General features: G+C 40.9%; 1 protein-coding gene across 1 annotated transcript in view; it reads left to right on the top strand.

The window, feature by feature from the left end:
• The first annotated feature begins 1,557 nt into the window (after window positions 1-1,557).
• hcn1 (hyperpolarization activated cyclic nucleotide-gated potassium channel 1) overlaps window positions 1,558-25,395 on the top strand; it is a 78,671-nt gene continuing 54,833 nt past the window's right edge. Inside the window, exons 1-2 of the mRNA XM_077497331.1 lie at window positions 1,558-2,194; window positions 10,137-10,560. Of these exons, the coding sequence (XP_077353457.1) occupies window positions 1,836-2,194; window positions 10,137-10,560 (783 nt within the window). The 5' untranslated portion in view covers window positions 1,558-1,835. The remainder of the gene's footprint in view (window positions 2,195-10,136; window positions 10,561-25,395) is intronic.

Here is a 25,395-nt window from a genome sequence, read left to right as displayed (position 1 = left end):
CAAGTGAAGTTACACAAGAAGGGGGTGAACAGTTGGCATGCCAACTAATCCAACCCAATGCAAACTCAAAGACAGACAAAAAAAAAAAAAAACAGGAGGAAATAAATGAAGGGATGTCTGTTTCAATTAGGGTAACATTTGGATCATTACATAATAATCCAACAGCAAGCATGCAAAACATCCAAGCTAATATCCTGCCCGGTCATCTCGACAGCCAGCTGCACTCAAATGAGAGGTTGATTCTGCTTATAATAATAATTATTATTGTTATTGATGGACAGTTCCATTATAGAAATAAAAAAGTTTAATAGGCGGCAGGATACTTTTGTGTGGCAGAACGCAAATGTCATGACTAGGGTCATGCAAGGGTTATGCTTACTGTCATGACTAGGGCCATGCAAGGGTCAAGTACTGTCATGTCTCGGGTCATGCAAGGGTTATGCTTACTGTCATGACTAGGGTCATGCAAGGGTCAAGTACTGTCATGTTTAGGATCATGCAAGGGGTATGCTTACTGTCATGACGGGTCATGCAAGGGTCAAGTACTGTCATGACTAGGGTCATGCAAGGGTTATGCTTACTGTCATGACGGGTCATGCAAGGGTCAAGTACTGTCATGTCTAGGGTCATGCAAGGGTTATGCTTACTGTCATAACTAGGGTCATGCAAGGGTCAAGTACTGTCATGCAAGGGTCATGACTTGGGTCATGCAAGGGTTATGCTTACTGTCATGATTAGGGTCATGCAAGGGTCAAGTATTGTCATGTCTAGGGTCATGCAAGGGTTATGCTTACTGTCATGACTAGGATCATGCATGGGTTATGTTTGGGTCATGACCGTGTGGTCAAGTGTCTGTTTTGAACTGATGTACCAAGCATCTAGTTTCAACTGGTAAGACGCTATGTGATGTCAGAAGCTATGTGATGTTAGGAATCTTTAATGTCTTTATCTAGTCAACAGCCAATCAGATAATTCCATGTCTGTCCTGTTACCCACACGTCTAGCCACAACCAGTCAGATCGATTATGACTGTGAAACCTTATAATCACCTTGTATGATCACATATAAAGTGCACAACAAATGACTGGATAACTAGTTTTGAAAACAAAAGTCAAGCATAATGGATTGTTCAACTAATGTTTAAGTTGATGTGATAAGGGGTTTGGCAACAAGAAAATGCTCACAATATCTCAATGCCATTATTTATTACGCATGCAGACAATTTGAAATTTTGGTTCAGATTTTAGGAAACATCATAGTTTTAATTTGACGTTTGATTTGCTTTTGTGGGCCACATAAAATGATGTGGCGGGCTAGATTTGGCCCCTGGGTCTTGGGTTTGACACCTGTGGTCTATTATATTTTTGGAACGAAATTGTTTCTGTATAAATTATACTAAGCTTCTAATATTTTAGAATATCTATTATAGTTGAAAATATTTGGAGAGAAATTATTATAAACCATTTTCATTAAGAGCGTAGACTTATATTTTTGGGAGGGACGCCTCTCGTCCATCATGATTATGTAAATAAGGTGCGGGAGCTTGAGCAGGTTGAAACCGCAGTGAGACGAGCCTCGTGTGTGCGCGCGCACGCACGTACGCGCGGACGGTTCGGGGCCGGGGCCCGTCGGTAGATGGCGGTAACCCAAGAAAGCTGATCCAGCGAGCAGGGGAGGGCTCTCGGCCACTCGGGCTCCGGTGTTTGCGGCAGGAGGAGCAGCAGCAGCAGCGCCGAAGCACTGTGAAGGACACCAGGAGAGAGCGGCACCCTCTCCGGCTCGAGCCCCCTTCCACCTCCCCCCCCCTACCCCCTCCACCTCGAGCGCACGCAGCCATGGAGGACAAAGCCAACTCGTTCTCCGGCGCCAAGGAGGAGAAGGCGGACGGGAATAACGCCTTCCAGCGGCAGGACTCCATCCAGAAGAACAACAGCGCGGGCGGCCAGAACACCAAGGAGCACGGCAACTCGGTGGGCTTCAAGGGGGAGCGCGACGAGGCCATGGTGGGTTTCGACGACCTGGAGGCGGCGTCCAGGCAACACGGGTTCATGCAGAGGCAATTCGGGGCCATGATGCAGCCCGGAGTCAATAAGTTCTCCCTGCGGATGTTCGGCAGCCAGAAAGCGGTGGAGAAGGAGCAGGAGCGGGTGCAGACGGCCGGATACTGGATCATTCACCCGTATAGCGATTTTAGGTAAAACACCTGAACGCACCCCCTCTTCCCTCCTCCCTCCTCTCTCCCGGCTCCGGTCACCCGTGGGTCTGGGAGCTTTTCACGCACACCTTTTTTTTTTTTTTGTCTTCATTGCGGCATTTTGCTGCATCGCACAAAACGTCCTTGGACGCAACACAAACACGCTCAGGCGCTCGCGGTGAACGCGCGCGCGTGGCGTGTTTTTGTTGCGACATATTGCAGCTCGTGCGGGCGCCGCTCTACCTGCCAATGCACCAGTACCGTCATCGGGGCTTGTAAACATTGCTCTGCTGCAAGGCAGGCGGGAAGACGACGGACCAAGGAGATTGAAGGGGGGGGGCTTTTTTTTTTTTTTTTTTGGTTTGAGCATTCACGTGTGATGTCATTTTGAGGGTGGGCAACCAGGGGGGCGAGGACCGGAATATATACTCACAGTTGGGTGGTTTTGGGTTAGACTCCCCTAGGTTGCACATTTTTTTAATTTATCTATTTTCAATTTCTGTCAATAGACAACACTTTAGTGTCAAGTATCGGGTGTACCCCTCGCCTCTCTGTAGACTCCAGCTCACATGTGAGCAGGGTTGTGCAAAAAGGGGAGTGGGTGAGAGTCCTGAGCATCCACATGAAAGGGGGAATCACACTCTGTTGACCCAAAAAAAAAAAAAAAATTAGAGCCTGTGCATGTGTCAGCTTGTCCTTCGGCCAAACTAAAAGAATTTGTAAATGTCCCCATTTTTTTCCCCTGGAATGTTAAGACTTTATCACAAAATTGTTAAATGATGCCTTTTAAAAAATTTTTTTTTTCATGGTATGACAACCATTTTGCCTCTGATTATTCTGTTTTTATTCATATAAGATTGTCCCCCCCCCCCCCCCCCGTTTTAATCAGTTTTATATGTATATATTAGGGCTGTGCAATTAATTGAAATTCAATTACAATTTCAATTATTACACTTCACAATTACAACATTGGCATAATCGTAAACAAAAATAAAAGATTATTAATACTAATTTTGAGTTGTTTAAATGTATATACTTGCACCTTTTTTCATTTTATAATGACTAATTTAATAAATATTTTTTGGTCCAAAAAGAAATTGCATAATTAGTGTTTCGAAGAAATGTATTTTTACATTTGAACATTTTCTCTTTTTTTTTTTTTTGCACCAAAAAAACCCCCCAAATGATTGTCCTAATCATGATTGCAATTATTACCAAATAATGAGTATTTCTTCATAATAGCAGCCCTAGTATATATATTTAGTATGTATTTATGTTTATATATACTGTGTCTGAGTATGTATATGTCAGTGTGTGTATTTATATGTGTGTATATGCATGTGTGGATATTATGTAAATATATGGATTGTATGTGTATATAATATATATGTGTCATGGATGTACAGTTTTGCTTTGAAGTTGACATACTCTTGATTTATGTCAACTTATGAGCACAACTGTTAACGTTATGATTTGCTATGAATCGTCACCAAAATTGACATGCACATCTCTTATCAACTTCAACCTCTGAAAATATCAAAACAATTGCCACGGTATTTTTGATTTTATGGGCATTATAAGCCTTTTTTTGTGTGTAGTACAAATATGTGATGTGATGGAAAGTGGTCTGCCTCATCTCATTCCAGCAGTGAAATCAGGTGCAGGTCACGGTCCACTTCACCAATTAACACGTCTCACTCATCCGGGTCCTCGTTCAACTCAATGGCCATCGTCACCCCCCCCCCCCCCCCCCCATGCTCTGCTATGGAGCCTGCTTTCTGGCTCTTGAGAACTGTCCGTGGTCCTGAAGTCAGTCTGCGCCAGCCTGCAGTGGTGATTCAACCTGAAGTCGACCATACACGGTGTTGATTTGTACAAAAAGAAGTAAAAGCTAATGATTGAAGTGCTCCCAGTGTACGCTCGGGCAGTTGTTAGTTCCCGTAGGTGTTGTTAGCGCGTGTTTTAAATTGTCGACTGTCAAAACAAATCAAGAAGACGACTACATTTGTTGTCTGTGGACTCAAAGCACCGCAAGCAACATATCTGCCTTTTTATTTTTATTTTTTAAAGCTGATTAGCACATTTTGCCATTTTTTTTTGTTTGAGGAATTGCCCGTGTGTCCAAACAAAATTGTACGATTTGTGTCTCCAGTGAACCCCGATTATATGAGCAGATTTATGCTAGATCGCCGACGATATAGACCTGCTGAGACGCACGTGCGGTGTATGCACAGCAATGGTGGTGGTCAAGGATTAACAGTCAATGAGCTTAGTGGTCTCTACAAGCCATTATGTAAGGAGATTGACCCATGCCGCTAGATGATGAGCAAAGTGCGCAACTTGGCCAAGTTTCTTTTTTTTTTTTAGCGGAACGGAAATGTATTTGTTGCCACTCTTGTCGTGGACGTTTTATTGGGAGAGATTGTTATTTGTGTCGCAGACTCGCAGGATGCTTAAATGGTACAAAAGAGGTCATTTATTAACTAGGAATAATGCATATTTGGTCATCTATCTATGCCAGTGACAGAACATTTAAATGATCTTCCGCTAGACAGCAGAAGGAATAATTAAGATGAGTAGTAGCCACATTACAGAATTATTTATTATTTTCTGTTATCTCAATACACAGTGAATCCCCGTTTATGGCAGGGGATACTTTCTATACTGTATAAAAACTTTTTTTTTTCCCCCAAAGATTCCCCTCCCACATGTTTAAAAAACATTTCAACGACGTGAAACACTTTTTGAACTAGTCCTTAGCGCCTGTTAACACACAGTTGCTGTCAAGAATGGCTAAACTATCATATGACATCCCTTTGACGGAAAACTCTGTAAGACAGTTCCCCATTTCAGAGCAAAATATTGTATATTTAAACATTAAAACCTTCTATCAAACACACACTGTACTGTAGAAAAGTGACGAAAGTCGGCTAGCTTAATGCTAACATAATAATGCAAACCACCTTAGCCGGGCTAATACAAATTAGCATACTGTAGATGTTATGGTAATTATAAACCTTCAAACAACTTTAACCACACGCGGATTATCAACACACAGATAATGTTTACAAATTTACACAGACATATATTCTCACTACTGAGGGAACAACAACTATTTCTGGTGTTTATTTGGGGACTTTCTCTAACTATTCATCGTCTTTCTCTTCTTGTTCTTTCTCTTCTGTTATGTTGCATATCTTCCAATAGAGCTCATTGCTGCCAAGTGTGTGTTGTGGCACAACGTGGTACTACACGATGGTGTAAAACGTTTATTTATTTACAGTATTTATTTATTTATTTTCTATAAGACAAACACGTGCTGTTTCAGCATCGCCACCTGGCAGTCGGGAGGGACGAAATAGAGCTACATTAAGATCTGCCTGTATAATGTAAATAATAATAATAATAATAATAATAATAATCACTTAAAAATCTGCAATATAGCAGTGGTGTGAAAGATGAACCACAATATAGTTGGGATTCACTGTGTACATGTTTTGCAACATTTTTGTTTGGTGGTGGACTTTGAGATTTTTCTAACGTAAGCTAACTACTAGCTAACTTAGCTAACTACCATAGCTCAACGGTTGAGAAACATCGCCGAAGTTACTTGACTCATAAAGTTAATTTGGCTTAAACTGTTTGGGGCGGAAATCACAATTACACTCTCTTTCAAAATTGTTCATCCCTAATTGTAAGCATAGCGGTTTTCTAAAAGCTGTCAAATCTCACAAATGACACCATAAAATGGACAACCCCCAATTCCTGGAAGCACATTGGACATTTGGTCCCGCCCACTCCAGACTTCCATACCATGGGCCTGACATTTTGTAAAGGGCACTTTCTGAGGGGGAAGTCGCCTGGGAAATTGCCTTCCTCGACAAGCTAGCTGCCGTGTCTTGGCCTAAAAGTTCAAGTGTGCTATTGCTCTCATTTCAAATTCAGAGACTCGTGTTCCTCTGTCATGCTGACTTCTGAAAACAAAACAAAAAAAAGCACAACCTCACAACATCCATAAAAACTTACAGTATATCCCTTCACTTGAAACGTAACACCCAGCATATTTGTTGTGCAGCGTGGCTGCTTAAAGATTAATGCGAAGTTGGTAGTATACATTATGCATCCGTTTTTGGAGAGGTCCCACATGCAGGGCGTCGTATACCTTTGTTGTTCTTTTAAAAAGCCTTCTTAGTACGTTGCTGTGTTTTCATTGGTATGTTAGCCAAGTTTTGCAGTATTGTGTGCACAATGTTACAATTCATGTGCCATGGCTAAGCTAACGCTATTTGGCCTTGGCAGAGGGTATATACGGTATCTATGCCATTATCAAACATCTGCATTTGTTCCTCCAGCTAAGTCTTCCTGTTAGTGGTTCTATAAATAGCACAAGTATCGATCCTCGTCTGTAAGAGGGCTACAATGATGCGTTGGCATTTATCCATACAACCATGATTGATAATTAGCTGACGTCAATGCGCACGTGAAAAGCAAGTGGCTGTGATCTTCTGCTTTATTTTTTGGGTGTCGTTTTTTCTTACAGAACAGCAAAAAGTGAAATGTTTTACAGACAGTAAGGAGCTTTTCAATCAGGTATTCTGGCTCTTATACTTCCTCTGAAGACAGACCAGGTCGACTTTGCCCAACCATTCCGTGCTGTTGCTAATTTATACGCTAAAAAGTTTCAATAATGGTGTCCGATACTACCGTGATTGAGAATTGCCCTCTTACAGCTTTGGTACTAGTACTTGTTGACTGAAAAACGCAGGAAAGTAAAACACTGGCTTTTCCGAGCTTTGTAAAAGGCACTTTACGCACAGGTGACCGTGCGACTATGTTATGACCGGGATACCATACTACCTTTTAAAGCGGAAAATCTACTACTGCATCTCGTCTTCACCCTTGTTATTCAGAACAGAAGGTGGGAAAAGATCTGCTCATTTAATGAAGTCGGTTGGCCCGCGGTGCAAACATGTTGGCAATGATCTGCAGAGTCATCTGTGTTTTTTCCGGAACAGTTACCAGGTAATGGCGTCTCTGGCTCCCATCGATCGCCACTGACGTTTTTTCCCGGTGCGTACCCGAGCTGTTTTGATAAATGGGCGGCACGGTAGAGCTTCCGCATAGCGTTTGATTGTCGGACTACAAAGTGGACTAGATGTTTAAGTGGGATGTCGACGTATCGCTGCAGTCTTAACTGGGCACTGCGCGGGAGGGGGGGCTGCGTGCATCGCGGCTGAAGTGTTAAAGCAAGCGCTTAATTCAATGTCGGGAGAGCTGCACGCGCTGTTAAGTGTGGCTGACTGCATCGTCACGCTTGGTGACCAGCTCTTGAATAACCAAACGGCCATGCGGCAATCCTACACGGGAGCAGTTTTTTTTTTTCTCAAATGAAAGACTGAATTTTGTGTCGTTTTTTTTGGTAGATTACGATACACAGTTACATGTGCAGAAAGAATTCAAGGATTCTTGAGCCATGCATCTCGAGTATTGTTTTGACTCGGGATGCCACGCTTTGATGTCGTTATTTAAACTGGATTCTGAACTTTAACTCATTTGCTCCCAATAACGTGTAAATACGTTTTTTTTATGTTCTAAGTGTCACAAAGACGTATTTATACGTTTTTGTTGTTGTTGTTTTTTTTATGCTAGAGCATACAGAAGGCTTTGATGCAGCCTCTCAACTGCAAAGAACGGTTGCAGAAATGGTAGTTATTACACAATTGGCCAGCAGGTGACAGCAGAGCAAAGGAGATCAACCAGGGCCATGTAGAAAAAAAGCTCAATTACTTACAATTTTAAATAGATTTGTGAAAACATACTTTTTTTTTCCTGATGAAAGAAGAGACTTTAATATTTCTTTTGATAGGTTCCGTGTTTTTATAGCAATAGAACACAATATTCTGTGGGCCTTGCAAAATCAGTCAAAATTCAGTAAAACAGCCGTGAGCGAACGGAACTGCTTCTGTGAAAATGGCTGGGAGTCAATGAGTTAATCGATTGGAGTCACCTTTCACCTGCTACTTTCATGTAAAAACGAATAACATGGCTGTCAGGCTTAAGGCTCATTTGGTTCATCACAATAATAATAGCCCGGACGCCCAGCTCAAGGTTCTTTGAGTCAAGGCCATGCGTATACGAAGAGGCTTCACGTCAATTACCGCCCGTGTAAAAATAACCGCGCCGCTATATTCCGGAGCGCCTGGGGGGCCGCTGTTTAGCTTTAAGCGAAGACAATTATCGGACACGCGATCTGCGGGTATTTATGAAGCCGAGGCAGCGGCTTAATTAATTCAAACAGATCCATTACTGCCGGTCCAGACTGCCAGCACAAGCGCAGGCGGCCCGCCAGCTAGCCAGCCAGCTAGTCGATTTCTACCCTCGGAGGATGGCGTCAGGGGGGAGTTTTTAGTCGCGGCTAGATAGAATGCCTGAAAGCATCTATTTTCAGACCTTATCGGCCGTCCGGCGATGCTCGGAGGGTTTGGTGAACTGCTTGCAGGGCCGCTAACAGCCCGTACCAATGGCTTTCTCTCTTACTGCAGGGCAGCATGATCGTCTGAAAGAAATAAGATTTGAACTCTTCTTGGGGAAAAGTTCTAATACTGCAAAGCTAAGATCACAGTCCTTGCTGTCTTGTCTACTTTAGAGGCGGCACTGTGGGTATGATTAGGGGGGTGCAGGGGTCCCATGACGTTATGCGGGATAGACTGCAGACAGCTGTATTGTGTTGGTTATACCTTATTGTATTGTTGTTATTATTGTATGCATCGTGTCACTGTAGCTGTGTATCATGACATGCCGACAATAATCTTACCGTGCCAAGTATACAATTACCATGTATAATGAAGCCGCGTACCGTGCCGGAAATAGTGTAACATTATCGTAACTTTACCGTACCATCGCATATTGTGCACTCTAAAAACAGCTGTGTCAGAAATTTAAACCAAATTGGGTCAAAAAGGGACTGGCCCAACTTTTTGGGTTATACATTTAACTCAAAAAGTTGGTTTAAATAAACAACCCACAAACAACCCCAACAAAATGGGTTTGTGTGTGGGTTATTAATTTGACACATTTTGGATTAAACAGATCAAAAAGGTGGTTAGGATTATTTATGACCCAATTCAGTGGGTTATTCAATTAACACAAAAAGTTGGGTGCATTGAGTAACCCACAAACAACCTCCCCCCCCAAAAAAATGGGTCACTTTGTGGGTTATTAATTTTAGATTACCCAACTTTTTGGGGTAAATACCTCAAAAAGTTGGGTCGGATCATTTTTGACTCAATTCATTTCATTAACACAAAAAGTTGAGTCAACCCACAAAAAAACCCAATGGATTGCTCTTTGTTTTATAACTAAACAAATAACCCACAGAGAAACAATTTTTTTGGGTTTGTTTTGTGGGTTATTCATTTGAACCAACGTTTTGGGTTAAATAACTCTAAAGTTCGGTCGATCCATTCTTGACACAATTTGGGTTATTTTTGACCAAACTGTTTTTAGAGTGTGCATAATTTAATGTAGCCATGCTGGCTGTACCATTTAGTTATTGTGCTGGATATACATTAGTGTATCATGTTAGATATGCTGGAGCCTATCCAATTCAATTTTCCATGCAACTCCTAAAAATGCCTTTTGTACAATACTGTACACTACAAAATAAGCTAATAAAAAATCCTAATAATGTAAAATTCCTGTATCGTTAGAAGCACATATCATGCTTGATACTGTAGTATATTTCCACATTTAGTGGCACTGGCTTTTACTCTGTTTACCTGAACTGCACATGGATGAAATCATCTTTAATGGTGTGGCTTCAATTTAACAATATTATATAGACGTTACACTTTTTTTTCCCCTCCCAAAAAATACAGTATTTTGCAAATGTTAGTCATTGACTTGAAATACTAACGTATGTGTCATGTGGCCGTCTCTGCAGGTTCTATTGGGACTTGATAATGCTCATCATGATGATGGGGAATCTAATCATCATTCCTGTGGGAATAACCTTCTTCTCAGAGCAGACCACCACCACCTGGCTGGTGTTCAACGTGGCCTCGGACACCATCTTCCTGGTGGACCTGGTCATGAACTTCAGGACGGGTATCGTCAACGAGGAGAGCTCCGAGATCATTCTGGACCCCAAGGTCATCAAGATGAACTACCTGAAGAGCTGGTTTGTGGTGGACTTCCTATCGTCCATACCGGTGGATTATATCTTTTTGATCGTGGAGAAAGGCTTCGACTCCGAGGTGTACAAGACGGCGCGCGCCCTGCGCATCGTCCGCTTCACCAAGATCCTCAGCCTGCTGCGCCTGTTGAGATTGTCTCGTCTCATCCGATACATACATCAGTGGGAGGAGGTGGGTATGCAACGTTAGGGGGTGGATTATGTTATGGCCGTAGATACCCGTAGGATCATGACGGAAATATTATTGCCACGGTATTGTGCTGGTATGCCGTCGTGCGGGTTATACAATAGCCAAGTATTGTTCAGGATGTACTGTAGTCACGTATCATACTGGATGTACCATATCTTGGTAGATATACTCTAGTAGGGGTGTTGAAAAAAAATCGATTCGGCAATATATCGCGATACTACATCGCGCAATTCTCGAATCGATTCAATAGGCGGCTGAATCGATTTTTAAACTTCCATAAGACTGAAGTTTCAGATAAATAAATAATACATTTTCATACCAATCTTACACTCTACAAGTTTACTGATTAGTATTTTCTAAATTTGAGTGAAAAATCGACTCGTTACCTGTGAATCGTGATTCGAATCGAATCGTCAGGTACTAGGGAATTCACACCCCTATACTCTAGCCAGTACAAGATTACCGTATTTTCCGCACTATAAGGCACACCTCATTATAAGGCGCACCTTCAATGAATGACATATTTTAAAACATTTTCCATATATAAGGTGCTACAGTAGAGGCTGGGGTTACGTTATGCATCCATTAGATGGTGCTGCGCTAAAGGGAATGTCAACAAAACAGTTAGCTAGGTCAGTCAAACTTTATTAATAGATTACAAACCAGCTTTCTGACAACTCCATTCACTCCCAAAATGAATAAACAGCTGTTTTATTATTTTCCCCGAGGTAAAGTATTAGTATTAGCTAGCGATCCAAGATGGCGGGATCTTCTGCGCATGCGCGCCACCGATCGTGCAGGGTCACCGATAGCGTCTTGACAGCGAGACCTGTTGCGGCTCAATATTGATCCATATATAAGGTGCACTGGATTATAAGGCGCATGGTCAGCTTTTGAAAAAAATTGAAGGCTTTTAGATGCGCCTTATAGTGCGGAAAATACGGTACATAATACACCAAAAGCCGCGTATTGTGCTGTGCGTAGTATGGCAGATATACCATAGCCGTGTATCTTTTTTTTTCTTGGCGGGGATTCGTACAAATGCATATTTAGATACCCGCGTGTTAACATTAGTGTCTCTCATCTGAGATAATTGGGCTTACTTTTCCTGAGGGGAAAATGGAGGCATTTATTTGTTTGAGTGGACTAATTGGAGAGGACGGCCATTACTTTTTAGCATACCTACTACTATACTGTATTTTTAATTCTCACCTCATCCTCAGTGTCCTTGTTCGACCATGTGCCTTGTTTGTTAGTGTTGTTGTCGCCATGCAGATCACACCGTAGGTTGACATTCTTTTACGTTACGCGTGGCTGCACACTAAAGCTTTTAAATGGCTGCAGTGTAGAGTCTGTACCCCTTTTTCTAAGCTAAACGTCAGCCCTAAATGAGTCTGCGTAGATAAAAGTACTGGTCCGTGAGTTCAATTTCAAGCTCCTGTGACGCTGACCAATGAAGTAGAAAGTGCTCAAAAACCGGAAAGGCAGCTCATTTCCACAATTTATTGGTCACCATCTTGGGTAGGGAAAAACTAGAAGGATAGAATAATTGTGACATATATCATAGATTGACATACAGGCTGATTTTAGTCAAGGTTATACCCTAACTGTAGATGTGTAATGCGTTGAATATGAAGCCATATAAAACGCTGGATATACTTGTGCTAGGTATACCATAACTGTGTATGATGTCGCCCTAGCCATGTATTATTGCAGATATACCATAAATAATGCCACATATACGCTAGCCGTGGATGCTACTGAATATCATAGCTACGTACAGTATCATTGCATTGTGTATTGCACTAAAAAAAAAAATATATTTGCACATAGTGTTGGATATATCAACAATTCATCATCAAATCATAACAATTTAGCCCCAAAAATACGATAAAACGGGACAGTTGGCAACCCTAGATACACTGTACATTAGGGGTGTGCTCAAAAAATCGATACGGCAATATATCGTTGCGGGCTTCATTACAATACACGTATCGATACGCAGGCGTCAGAATCGATATTGCTCGTTAACTTTAAATAGGCAGTTAATGTTTGCCTTTGCAGCTTGCATTGTACCTAAAAAATAAAAACCAGCAGCGTCTTTGAAGTTAATTGCCTTCAATTAATGCAAAAATAGCTCACCAGTGATTGGCCACTGTGTCTTGGCTAAGAAAAATGAAAGCAGAGGAAGAACATCAACATTTATTTACTTATAAACTTAACATGGCACGTCTTAATGTACCAATTTTCCTATATTTTGTTTAGAAAAAGAAATAGAATGTGTTACATGAAAAAAATGCCGTTTTTATTTTCCCCAAATATTTCAAATAAGCACATTTTAGAGCTGTAATTTTAATACTTTGATATTTTTGCTCATATCGGCTCATGCCTATTAGTAAATTTTCCCGCTGTGTTTGTGAAAACTGCTCCTTACTCTGCAGTGCGTACACATTTAGACCAGGCATGCCGATTGGTGGTAAACCAGAAGAGCTACGAACAAAAAGATTTTTGTCATCCAGCATAATAAACATATCCTTTAAGTATACATATGACTTTTATTGTAAAATGCAAGTAAATTAATGTAAAATATCGGGATACGTATCGCCTTTAAGATCATGTATTGGGATACATTTGTATCGCGATACGTATCGTATCGTGAGGTTGGCGGCAATACCCAGCCCTACTGTACATATAGTACACAGTATTACTGAGAGAATTAAGGATGACTAGGGGTATAGAGTGTCAACAACTGATACTTTTGGCGTGTTTATTTTCTGCTTCCAAGCATGCTGTTGTCATTTTCTGGTCATGCTGACTATGTGGGAAGCTGATTAGCATTCCAGATGAGCCACTAGGAGTCCGTGGGATGGCGAGTTGGTACAAGCCACAACCACAAACAAGTACCACGCTTAATAATAAACAAAAGGAATCAATGAATCTTCTTCCCTCAGGTGTTGTTTCTACGCTCGGTAATGAAGAATACAGCTAGGAAGAAAATGGAGGCGTTCAGGTGTCGTAGCCCCCCCACATCCCGTACGCCAACACAGCAATGGATCCGACGCATCGGCAGGAGCTGCTGTGAGCGCGGGGAGTCGCTAAAATTTCCGAACTGTCGTACGGTGTTTGGTCGGATGAAGGATTTGTGCCGAAAACACATTCTGTAATGCAGTGAACGGTCGTCAATTCCATTCGTTTAGTCAGTCGGCCCACTCCGGAGTGGACGATAAGTCGTCATCCGGCATGCACGTCACTGTCCTTCACTGCTAACCCCCTCCTCACTTTGTCACCACCGCTTTGCTCCATCTGCCTCATCGAGAGTCTCACTCAGTCAGAACAGGGCTGAAACCCTTTTGCTTCATGTCACTGTTACATGACAGTAACCTTGGAAAATGGAAAAGTATTATCATAATAGCGTTCAATACAGCTAGATTTATTATCAACCTGATACTGAGTAAATACGGGGCGAGTAATAACGAGGTCAGACCAGAACCTACATTTTTATGTCGAAATGTGCCGCACACAATCGCTTACCTATGCTAACTTTGTAGTAAAATCATTATGGTAAACATTTGAAAAAGAGTTCAATCGACAAAATAAATAATTGCCCCATTACGTTGGGCCCAAAACAAATGATGAGCTTTCATTATTGAGGAATTCCTCACAGAATAATGGCCGTTCATGCTTGCGGTTTCCAGGCAGAGTGGAGTCGGTGGGCCGGTTTCAGTGCGCGGAACGCCGCCACGCACACACGTGTGCTCAATCATTCACTTGTTTGTTTGCTCGCACGTAATTATGGCGATGTGCAGCGCTCAGGGAAATTGCAGCTTACGCAGAGAAGGTCGTGCGGAGCGGTTGACTGCTCATTCGGCACGCCGAGCAAAACAAACACGGATTATAAAAAAAAAAAGCGATCGAGAAAAAATGAGAGGAAGTTAGAAATTGTGATGATTTAGTTTAGTTCAGCTGGACTTCAAAGGCAATACGAGAGGACACATTTAAACAGTGTTTCGTAGCGGAACACCTAAGATGAGTCATGCTCGGTTCATAGCGATGAAACCTCATAGCGTCAACACTGCACTTGCCTTCAACTCTATATTAGCTGCTTTGTTGTTTGGAAACCAGCATGTTTTTTTGTTTTGTTTTTAATAAATAAATTTTAAAAAACAAAACAAAACAAAACATCCGCTGTACTACGGCGTACAAACATAATGATTATCGGTCTGAATTTGAATTTGCCCCATTCCAATCACAATCAAACCTGATGTTGGATGTTTTTATTGATAACCTTGCTGGCGTGGAGTGTATTAGGAGTAATTATTCCTTCCCAGAAAACTGTTAGGGTTGACAATCCTGAATGTTAAACATGTTCAGTACTTTCGCAAATATTGCCATGTACAAGGTCAACACCAAGTTGGGCCAAGCCATGTACACTGATTTGAAAAATGGCATGTGTGAAACATGCTTCACATGCTATAAAAGAATACTAAAGTGATTCCCAAGACTTAGACCCAATCACAAAACCTGTAATTGACTTGAATTAGTTTAGAGTCATATTGACTCTGATGTTTGCTGTGAATTTGTTAGTTAGCTTGTCTTGCTAAAATCACATAACACGTGTACACTTTAGCTTTGTACTTTGCATCTACTATATAAACAAATAAGAATGCTAAACTAAAGTTACAGCCACCCACTTGACGTTCCTGCAAAGTTGGCTAGCTCAGGTCAAAACACGAGTGTAATTAGCTTAGCAATGGCTAGTAACTAGCACATGATGAAAAAAAAAGTGTTTTCGGCAAATGCGCTAACTCCAGCATAATGTTATTTCATGGCTAATATGAGAAACATTGGAGAATTTTAAGCTTTGCCTGTTTATTTTCGACTGATACGAATTGACTATATAGAGGACGACTTAGCTTGAAACCTGCGTTTAGCTCAGTTTGAAAAATAGCAAAATCAATCTAAGGTTGTCTGGCCACCCATAGTAGCTAGGTTCATGCCAACTGATTTTTGACAGATTAAACTGATAATGCAAACGGACACACAACTTTATTAACCATGCATTTATCTGGCTTAGTTTTTGGGGCTAGTAAACAGAACATAAAAACATCTCTAGCCTTGCTAGCTGAGCAGGCGCCGGATTAACTAGGCCTCACATCAATAGCATAGCGCTAGCATTTGTTTAATGAGCTAACAACAACATTTTGAGTTTCTTTCAATCTTAAACACAGAAGTTGTTTGTTGGTCAACTAGCCACAAAGCTCGAGAACATGGAATAAAATGCTCTAGTCACGCCAGGCCAGCATTTAGCATTGTTATTTTTAACAGAACAAAATCCATTTCGGACGTTGTGCTTCTCTGACTGGCCAATATTATTATTATTATTATTATTTTTTTGAAGGAGGTACTTAGCCAAAGGTCATATACATAATCATTTGCCACCAACAAATGCACACGATTTCTGATGTTTCAAGGATGTTCTTGCCCTCTTGCAACTTTTTATTTAAAATTCCACGCCTTCCCTAATAGGAACGCTAACGATCTAAATGACCTTACCTCGGTCACACCACAAAAATGGCTGCCCCTTTGTTGCCTTTACTTTGGCCGTCATCAGCGTCAGGCCTGCTGCCATATCCCGGCTCAGCCGCATGGGATCAGGTTGGCCTGGTGGCAGCTAACTGATCCCCGCAGGAGAAGCTTTACCATTTTTTTTCCCCGGTTCAGGGCTCAATCTGTCTGCTTCTAGTGTGCTCCAAAATCTATATGTAATAGCTAATGATGTTTTATGCTGACAACCTTGAAAGTAAAACACAATCTATTCCCGGATGATGGCCGACGTATGAATGTAATGGATCGCTGTTGTGTTTATATTAAAACCTTAAAACATATGAGCTGCATCAGAAATAATTTATGCAGATCCTCGAAATGATCATCACATTTCAACACCGTTTGCAGATACTTGCTTCTCTTTTTGGCAAATTGCTTTGCGGCGGTTCATCCATGTTTTAGCACTGAAATTCACACACACACACACAAAACAAAACAAAATGGATGAGTTCCTGTTCAATTTTGGGTATGGTTCATTGAAACTTTTTCGTGCGTTCTTTTACGACAGATACATTATATCCACCAAGTTTCATGAGAGTTCTGTAGTTCAGGCATGTGCTAAGGGATGTGTATTTTACCCTCCTAGCGTTGTTAGCTTAGCTGCGCATAGTTATAGCAAAACATGAACATTTTGGCTTACAAGGTAACAACAACGTACTGTAGCATTATTTTATGAATAGTACGGTTATAGTGCTTACCTGTGCTTGTTACCGTAATTTTGATTTTTTTCTGCAACATCACTTTATCTAGAGTTTCATTAAAGCTTAGCTAGCTCATTTCATTAAAGATGAGCTAGCTGAATATTTAATTTCCCGTTTTTATTTGACTTTGTGTGCCACATATTCAGATAACTGTAATTATCCCCGTGGGTAGACAGCAGCACAATTATTTACATATATGACAGTGAAATAGCATTTAGCAAGCTTCACTGACTAAGCGGACAGCCACATAGCTGCGCACAATTAAATGTTAAGTTTTTAAAGCCGGGGATAAAAAAAAGTGATTAAGCCGCAAAAATGCATTTTTCATTTTTTATTTCACTTTTGCATGCCAGATGACAATAAAATGCCGTTTAGTCAGCTTTACTATGTACTGTAGATGACCACATAGCTTTATCCAGTATTTCTTTCAGTGTTACTATTCACCGTTCATTTTTGCCACACGTCGATTTGCATAATTTATCTTTTCGCGTTGACACTCTATCACATCTACATCTGACTCTGCAGTCATTACTCTAATCCCTCACAATGATGTAATTACTTACCCATAGTTGATGCCCGTGCTACACGACACACGTTGTTTTTGCCCCTCCGTAACGATTCCCACCCACCGGTTGTCGCTGTAAACACAGCAGTGTAGCATAACGGTGTCACGTTACCACATATTTTCCGGTAAAGTTGGATGACTAATCGTTGCCAGTTTGATGACTGATTTGGAGATTTGGATTGAAAATGCGTCAAGAAAGTATGTCCTAACTGTGTTGGATGAAGGTGATGCAAAACTTGGGCTGTTATTTAAAAGATTTACTGCTGCTCGGTCAATTGATCCGCAAGGAGGGAAAATGTGAGCCAGCTGAGCCAAGTATCTAAATGACTCCTAACTGCATTACAGCGACTACATTTGCCCTCCACTGAAGTATTGTCTGACTCTCTTCTCAAACACACGCACACATGCTTATGTAAACGCAGTGCTGAAGGTGCTGATCTTCTGTCTTACCGTGACTCAGCGCGTTGTGTTGGTGCACAACAAACATAAAATCGTCTCTGGGTTGAGTTGTGAAAGTACACAGCAGTCATAGTTCAAACTCACGCAGCAGGATTATGCAAATACCACCGCGAATTTGAGCTTGTTTGCTCGACCGTGCTGCATCCATCAAACGTTTGTGCAATCAGAAGCGTGCGATCCGATAACGTACGGCAACATAAATCAAAATAACGCAGTTTAACGAGAAGTACCATATTTTGATATGTGTTTGATTTTGAGTATCTGGAGCAGTATTTGTGTTTGTTTGCCCAACTATTTTGTAAGTAGCCATTTCGGCAATCAACGGTGTGGAAGATGGGAATAGAATTGTGGTGACATTCACCTTGAATTCAGAAAGCATTGTGTTCTTGTTTTCCCCATCTCCATGCAGCTTAGGAAGTGTTCCTTTAGTGTTGCTAGTTATGCTGGACTATAATTGCTCAACTTGGCAAATCATGCTGTGAGGAGGACACTGACTCCCATCACTCTTTAAAAAAAAAAAAAAAAAAAAAAGCTACTGTTTGTAAGATGGAACCCAGCGGCAGCAGATACAATGAAAACAGCACAGGCTCCAGAATTGAACCCTGTGGAACACCATACATTCCGTTATGCGTGCAAATTCATATTGCACATATTCATCCGTGTCTTGACCTCCGCCAAACCCCTGAGGCTGACTCACCGAATCTTGGGCTTAAGAACCACTGAACAAGAGATATAAAAGGGTTAAAGGGGACTAGCTTTCTGCATGGTGTTTATACCACGGATATTAGGGCTGGGTTGAAAAAAAATTGAATAATCGATATCAACTCGATTTTTCTTTTCAAGCCTGATATTGGTGAATAAAACCGTGAATCGATTATTTGAATATATCTTTTTCCTATAAATTCATCAGAACATAGATTTTTTTAGACCAATTTTGTGGATTTTACTGTTTTCTTAAAATTTACCGTTCACATTAATTTAAAAATATTTTCTTACACTTATGAAAGACCTGACTTTTTGCACTTTAAGAGAGTTTAGAAAATTTTAAATTTATATCTACATTTTTTGAATTAGAATTATGAAAATATTTTTCCCACCCTTGCTTATGTCTATTTGTGTGACACTTAAATGATTAAAGTATAACATGTATTACTTTCATTAATAAATTAAATCATTTTACTGCTTACGTTAGGGCGGCACGGTGTGTGAGTGGTTAGCACGTCCGCCTCCCAGTACTGAAGACTCGTTCGAGTCCAGGCTTCGGCCTTCCTAGGTGGAGTTTGCATGATCTCCCCGTGCCTGCGTGGGTCTTCTCCGGGTACTCCTGTCTCCTCCCACATTCCAAAGACATGCATGGCAGGTTGATTTGGCGCTCCGAATTGTCCCTAGGTGTGCTGCGATTGGCTGGCAACCAGTTCAGGGTGTACCCTGCCTACTGCCTGAAGCCAGTTGGGATAGGCTCCGCAACCCTTGTGAGGAGCAAGTGGTTAAGAAAATGGATGGATGGATGAATTCAATCCGTGTCAATTCATTCTACAGATGTGCTGAATCTGTGCAAGAGCACACAATGCATAGATCACACATGCCAGCCTGTGACATTTAGAAGAGGCAGCCCGGCCTCATTAGCATGTCCGCTCAAATGCCATTTAGTGGCAGGACACACAGTGTGCGTTTCCTGTGCTGCGACATGATTGGATGTGACGACTTTTGTGTGTGTGTGTGTTGTGTGTATGAGTCTGCAATGTGCCACGTTAGCGTGTAGATCTATCAAACCGTGTCGCCTCAGGGTGGCACGCGCTGGCACTTATCTTTTTTATCCCCTTTCACGAAACACGTTTTTATGTGATTTTATTTTATAAGCATGCAAAAAGACACATGGGTGCTCTTAATCCAGATTTTATTTTGTTTATTTCTTTTTGTGGTGGAGCTGTTTATATAGCGTTGAACGTCGTACTTGCCGGCCACAATTGTATTTTTATTATTATTATTATTATTATTATTTATTTTATTTTATTTTATTTATTTTTTTTGCAATCACCAGTGTGTGTTTTTTGTGTAATTTATTCACATTCAGCAGTCATATCTTAAAACAGCTGCATGTGATCCGACCGCATTGAGGCACTATTGAAAGGTTGACGTAAGATGATGAAACTTGTCATATTCGCGCCACAGATTTGTGTTTCTTTGCCAACCTACGTTTCCTTAAGTAGCCAACAACAAGGCAGTACATGAGACAACGTTGCAACATAAATCAATACAAACAACATTTGTCTTGACAGAACTTACGGTGCCAAGTAGTAATTTCTGCAAATCGGCAGCCTGAGTAGAATTAAACTCAACCGAGGTTGAGGTTTGTGCCTCTATTTGTGTCTGTTTGCCAAACTACATCGCCAATAGCAATTTCTGCAATCAGCAGCATGAGGCAGTACATGGCAGGGAATAGATTAAGTAGATCGCATGGCAACAAAAACAACATAGGTTCGTGTAAGCCGGCGATGAGACACCATATTTGCTACTCGTATTTATTTCTTTACCCACCTACATTGCCTGGAGTAAGTCTCGTTTACAAAAGCAATAAAACGTCCAACAACACAGAAGCAGTAAAATAAAGGTGATTGAAAGGCAACATCGATCAATATGAACAACATTTGAATTCTCTTGAGGGTCCACACTGCCTTGAGTAGTTGTTTCTGCGATCAGCAGCATGTACATTCCATCAAGTCCGAGGCAGTACATTAGACAAAGTAGACTTAAGCGCAATACGAATCAACATGAACAAGAAGCCGGACTCATTAGTAACACTTCTGGTTTCGGCCAAGTACTTCCAGACAGTTACAGTTTTTACTGTCATGACTAGGGTCATGCAAGGGTTATGTTTACTGTCGTGACTAGGGTCATGCAAGGGTTATACTTACTGTCATGACTAGGGTCATGCAAGAGTTGTGTTTACTGTCATTACTAGGGTCATGTAAGGGTTATGTTAAACTTAGCAGTCCGCCAGGAGGCGTCCTTTGAGGGGGGTGTACTGTCATGACTAGGGTCATGCAAGGGTTATGCTTACCATCGTGACTATGACTAGGGTCATGCAAGGGTTATGCTTACTGTCGTGACTAGGGCCATGTAAGGGTTCCGTTTACTGTCATGACTAGGGTCATGCAAGGGTTATGTTTACTCTCATGACTAGGGTAATGCAAGGATTATGTTTGGGTCATGACCGCGAGGTCAAGTGTCTGTTTTGAATTGATGTAACCAGCATGTAGTTTCAACTGGTAAGACGCTATGTGATATCAGGAATCTTTAATCGCTTTATCTGGTCAACAGCCAATCAGATAATTCCATGTCAGTCCTGTTACCCACATGTCTAGCCACAGCCAATCAGGTCGATTCGCTGTCTATATAAGCCTGTCTGAGAAGTGTGTGTTTTTGTCGGATTATTACCTCTATTCCTCCGTGCAACTCTTGTTATTTCTCGTCTAGTCAAGTTTGTTCCACGTCTCTCGATGGTTTAAGGTCCTGTCAAGAATATGTTTGTGACAGGCATTGCGGACATTCATAAACTTAAAAATAAAAACTAAAAATGAAAAATATTAATAATTTTCTACAAATTTAGATGCTGAATATTGTGCATGAAATCCTACTATATTCTTGTACAAAACACGTTTATGTGATCAAGAAATATTACACTACTTGTGCTCCTTTTTTTTTTTCAATTTAAGATTAATTTATGTTTGTTTTCTACCAAGAACTATTGAAATATGTATTTAAATCCCACTATTTGAAATAGTGCCTTTATCGGTGGATAATACGCTTTCTTTAGTTTGCAAACATGATTAATCGATAACCAGTTGCACACAACCGGATTCTCCGTGATCAATATGCTCTCTGGTGCGTCAGCTTAGCTTTTCTGATTTTCTGAGCACACCAGTCGAGGCTTCTGCAGCCGCTTGAGTATATCTCATGTCTCACTAAGAAGAAGTTTGCGGTGGGCGGGTGGCGTCGTCGTCGCTGTCGTCGTGCGTCACAGCAAACAAAAGGTCTGATTTCACTGGGAGGTTCAACAAGGACACGCTGAGAAGCAGGAGCGTGTTTAATGGTGCGATGACGCGCTTTTTCTTCTGGAAACTGCATTGCGATTGAACACTTTGTCATTTTCATTACGGCTGTCATTCTCTTTCATGCCACAATCGGAGTCTGTTATGTCACAATTTATGGCGGAATCCGTCCTGACCCTAATAATTTGATCGATATAATATGTTTGCCACCAAAATGAATGTTGTTCTGACCAATTTGTTTTTTTTATTTGCAACAACACACTCATCGGATCATGTTTCAGAAACTATTAGTGAGCTACACTTACCTCGTGAGCTTTTCTATTTGGTCCTGAAAGGCACACTTGGATCCAAACAGCTTGCTTAAAGTGCAGAAAGGATACTATTTCATTGCACTGGAGCAAAGGTGCTGCCCGAAGGTGTGGAGCACTCCTCCACGCAACAGTGACTTCACCGCTCGCCACTCTTCATGCTTCACTCGTGCATTTTTCATCAGCGTTCAGAAGCTCCACGGGCGGCGTCTTCCTTACACAATGGCAAACAGGGAGAGCAGCCATTTGCTTTTTGCACAAGACGGCAACCACATTTGTCACATCTTGTCATCTTACTGGTTAAACACGTTTGCTTGACATTCACTTTTATTTTATACTGAATGTAGCTATGTAACTTGTTAGGACTGAATAACTGCAGATATAGCGTATATAGTATACACATACCAGAGAGTTGAACTGTCCTAGGTTAGCTTAGCGCTAGCTAGCTTGTATGACAGACACGACATGGCTGGATGACACGGATGTATTTAAAACTTCACCAAAAACGTGTTAGCCGAAATACGGCGAGGGATTCTGGAGATTAAAGTATGTTATTTTAAACTAAAAAAGGAAAATGTTTAGGTTGTAGCGGTGGTGTTAGCACACTGGCTACATACAGTAATGGTACACTTCAAAATGTTGGACTATGGAGAACAACTGGTGCAGATAAAGCGCTATAATAAGTGTACTCCATTTACTATTATGATCAAATTGGATGTTTCATTTTTTGGAACATGAAATGTTTTTCGAAAAAAAGTACAATTAGTAACCCATTTTGAATTGATTTGAGATTGAGTGGTTTAATGGTAAACGGATATACAAACTGATTTGGGGTACGGATACAGTCATAATTAAATACGACTCACATTTCCAAGTATGAACAAAATCACAGTATGAACCAACCTCCCTCAGTGTTTTTGAATTTTGATGGTCAGTATGTAGTTTTTTGGATGAAACCATAAACGTGTATTATCCACTGATTCCGCTGTCAAAATATTTTCCATTCCAACGTAGTTTTGGGTTTGGGCATATTATTTATTTTCATTATTGTCATTACAATTTGTATGACATTCTTCCAAAAAGGGAAAACGGGCCCCTCATTCGTACAAAAAAAATATATACATCACTGAATTTGTCTAACGGACAAATGTTCTATGTATGTATTCAGCACATTATTGTGTCATTTGCATGATGTTGTTTTTGGCGGTGGTGCAAGTAAGTTCAGAATTCCGCCGCTAGTGTTGGCGTAATCTGCTTATTACGCCAATTATTTTAATAGAAAATATTAATATTTGCCTCACTGTTTTTTTCTTTTTTGTCGAGCAAAGGCGTGTTATAATCCATCTTTTCCCCTCCCGCTGTTTACTCTTTAACATATTAAGACACACTGTCACCAAGGAGAATAAGGCCTAATGGATTTTATGTTGCATGTACTGTATAGCGCCGTTTCGTAATGGACTCCTCCTGCCTGTTTTTTTTTTGTTTTTTTGTTTTTTTACTTCCCCCGCATCCTTGTCGTCTGTATTTTGGCGCATGCCTGTGTGACGATGAACATAACGCGCCTCGAGTGGCGTTCTCACTCGCCTTGCCTCGTCTCGCTGACGGGGCCAGCTCACTCTTCTTAGGCCCCGAGGGGCGGAAAATCCCAGGCGCTTGCCGCCCGAGAGGCTTATTCCTCTCCTCTGTTTTCCAAAACCATGTAGATGTGAACCCTTTTGCCAAATCTCCTAGTGCTTCTTCTGTTGCTGTGTCGTGTCTGAAATCTTTCATAATTGTACAGGCAGTGTTGAATCTAACATTAAACATCGTGACGAATGAGTGATTTTAGAGTTAGTCAAGGTGTCCTTTAATTGTCCATCTGTCTCGGTGATGATGTCAAATTCCGAGCAAATTCGAAGCATGCACTGTATACATACTGTATACATACGTAAATGTACTGGAAGATGGGGGACAGTAAAACTGCAAAAATCTTGATTTTTCGCCGTCATGTGTGGGTGGAGCAAGCCTGTAAAGTTTGATGACTCACCATAAAACATGAAAAATATATTTGTTTAAAAATATTGTTGTTTGAATCGGCCATTTTGGGGTTATTCTGAGGTGTAATTTAACACTGAAGCAACCCACTTTGCCTCTTTTTCCCTTCTTTTATCTTTCAAAGTATATTTGCAGGTGTTTCCGTTTTGCAGCAATTAGCATTAGAATATAGCTAACTTTCATCACTATTTACATACTTTTTAAAAACACTAATAAAAAAGGGCTTGTTGCGACATGGCCCTGGCTGATCTCTTATACTCTACTGCCACCTGGCAGCCGTTTTTTGTAATTATCTTGCTTTAAGGGACCTCTTCAGGTCAAAAGCTGCATTAAAGCCTTCTGTATGCTCTAGCATAAAAAAAAAACGTATACATGCGTTTTTGGGACCATGGCAATATTTAAATAAAACGAGTTTATACGTTTTTGGGAGCAAATGTGTCAAAGACCAGATTGAAGCTATACTCGACAAATATTGTCCTTTATATGTTGTCTGATTGTTACCAACCAAACATACTTGACAAATGGTTATTGCTAAAATCTTAAGTTTTCATCATTGCATGAATGCATGTAGGTGGAGCAAAGAAATGCTGTAAAACATGAAGATAAAGTACATCTACAATTTTTGTTTGAAACAGCTGTTTTGGGGTATTGATTTTGTTTGATTGCTACTAAATGTAAACCGTGCACATTAGACAGATGGGCAACGTTGAATTGCCAAAAATATTACTATTTTTCATCCGGTGTACGCGAAGCATGGCAGCAAAATTCGACAAGTCACCATAAAACATTCAACTCTAATAACCCGCCGTCTGTAATAAACATTACGTCTGTCACACAATTGCCAAATCCCTAATGTAATGGGAAATGTTAAAAATACACACATAAAACATATCCCTTTGATCACAGGTGACAAGCATATGGCAGCTAACCAGCAGCAATCTTCGGTACACTTTCTAGTCAAACAGATGTGACTCAAATGCAATTGCATCAAGGCGCGATTAATCAACCAGCACTTCCGAACAAAATTCTTAACGATCCAGCGGAGTATGTTGCTCCTTCAAAGTGTACAATGTAATTCCTCTTCTGTGCCTGTC

This window comes from Festucalex cinctus, chromosome 15 (assembly GCF_051991245.1).
Source record: "Festucalex cinctus isolate MCC-2025b chromosome 15, RoL_Fcin_1.0, whole genome shotgun sequence".
In the NCBI taxonomy this organism is placed as follows: Eukaryota; Metazoa; Chordata; class Actinopteri; order Syngnathiformes; family Syngnathidae; genus Festucalex; species Festucalex cinctus.
Note: the sequence above shows the minus strand (reverse complement) of the source record. Positions and strands in the feature narration are given on the sequence as shown.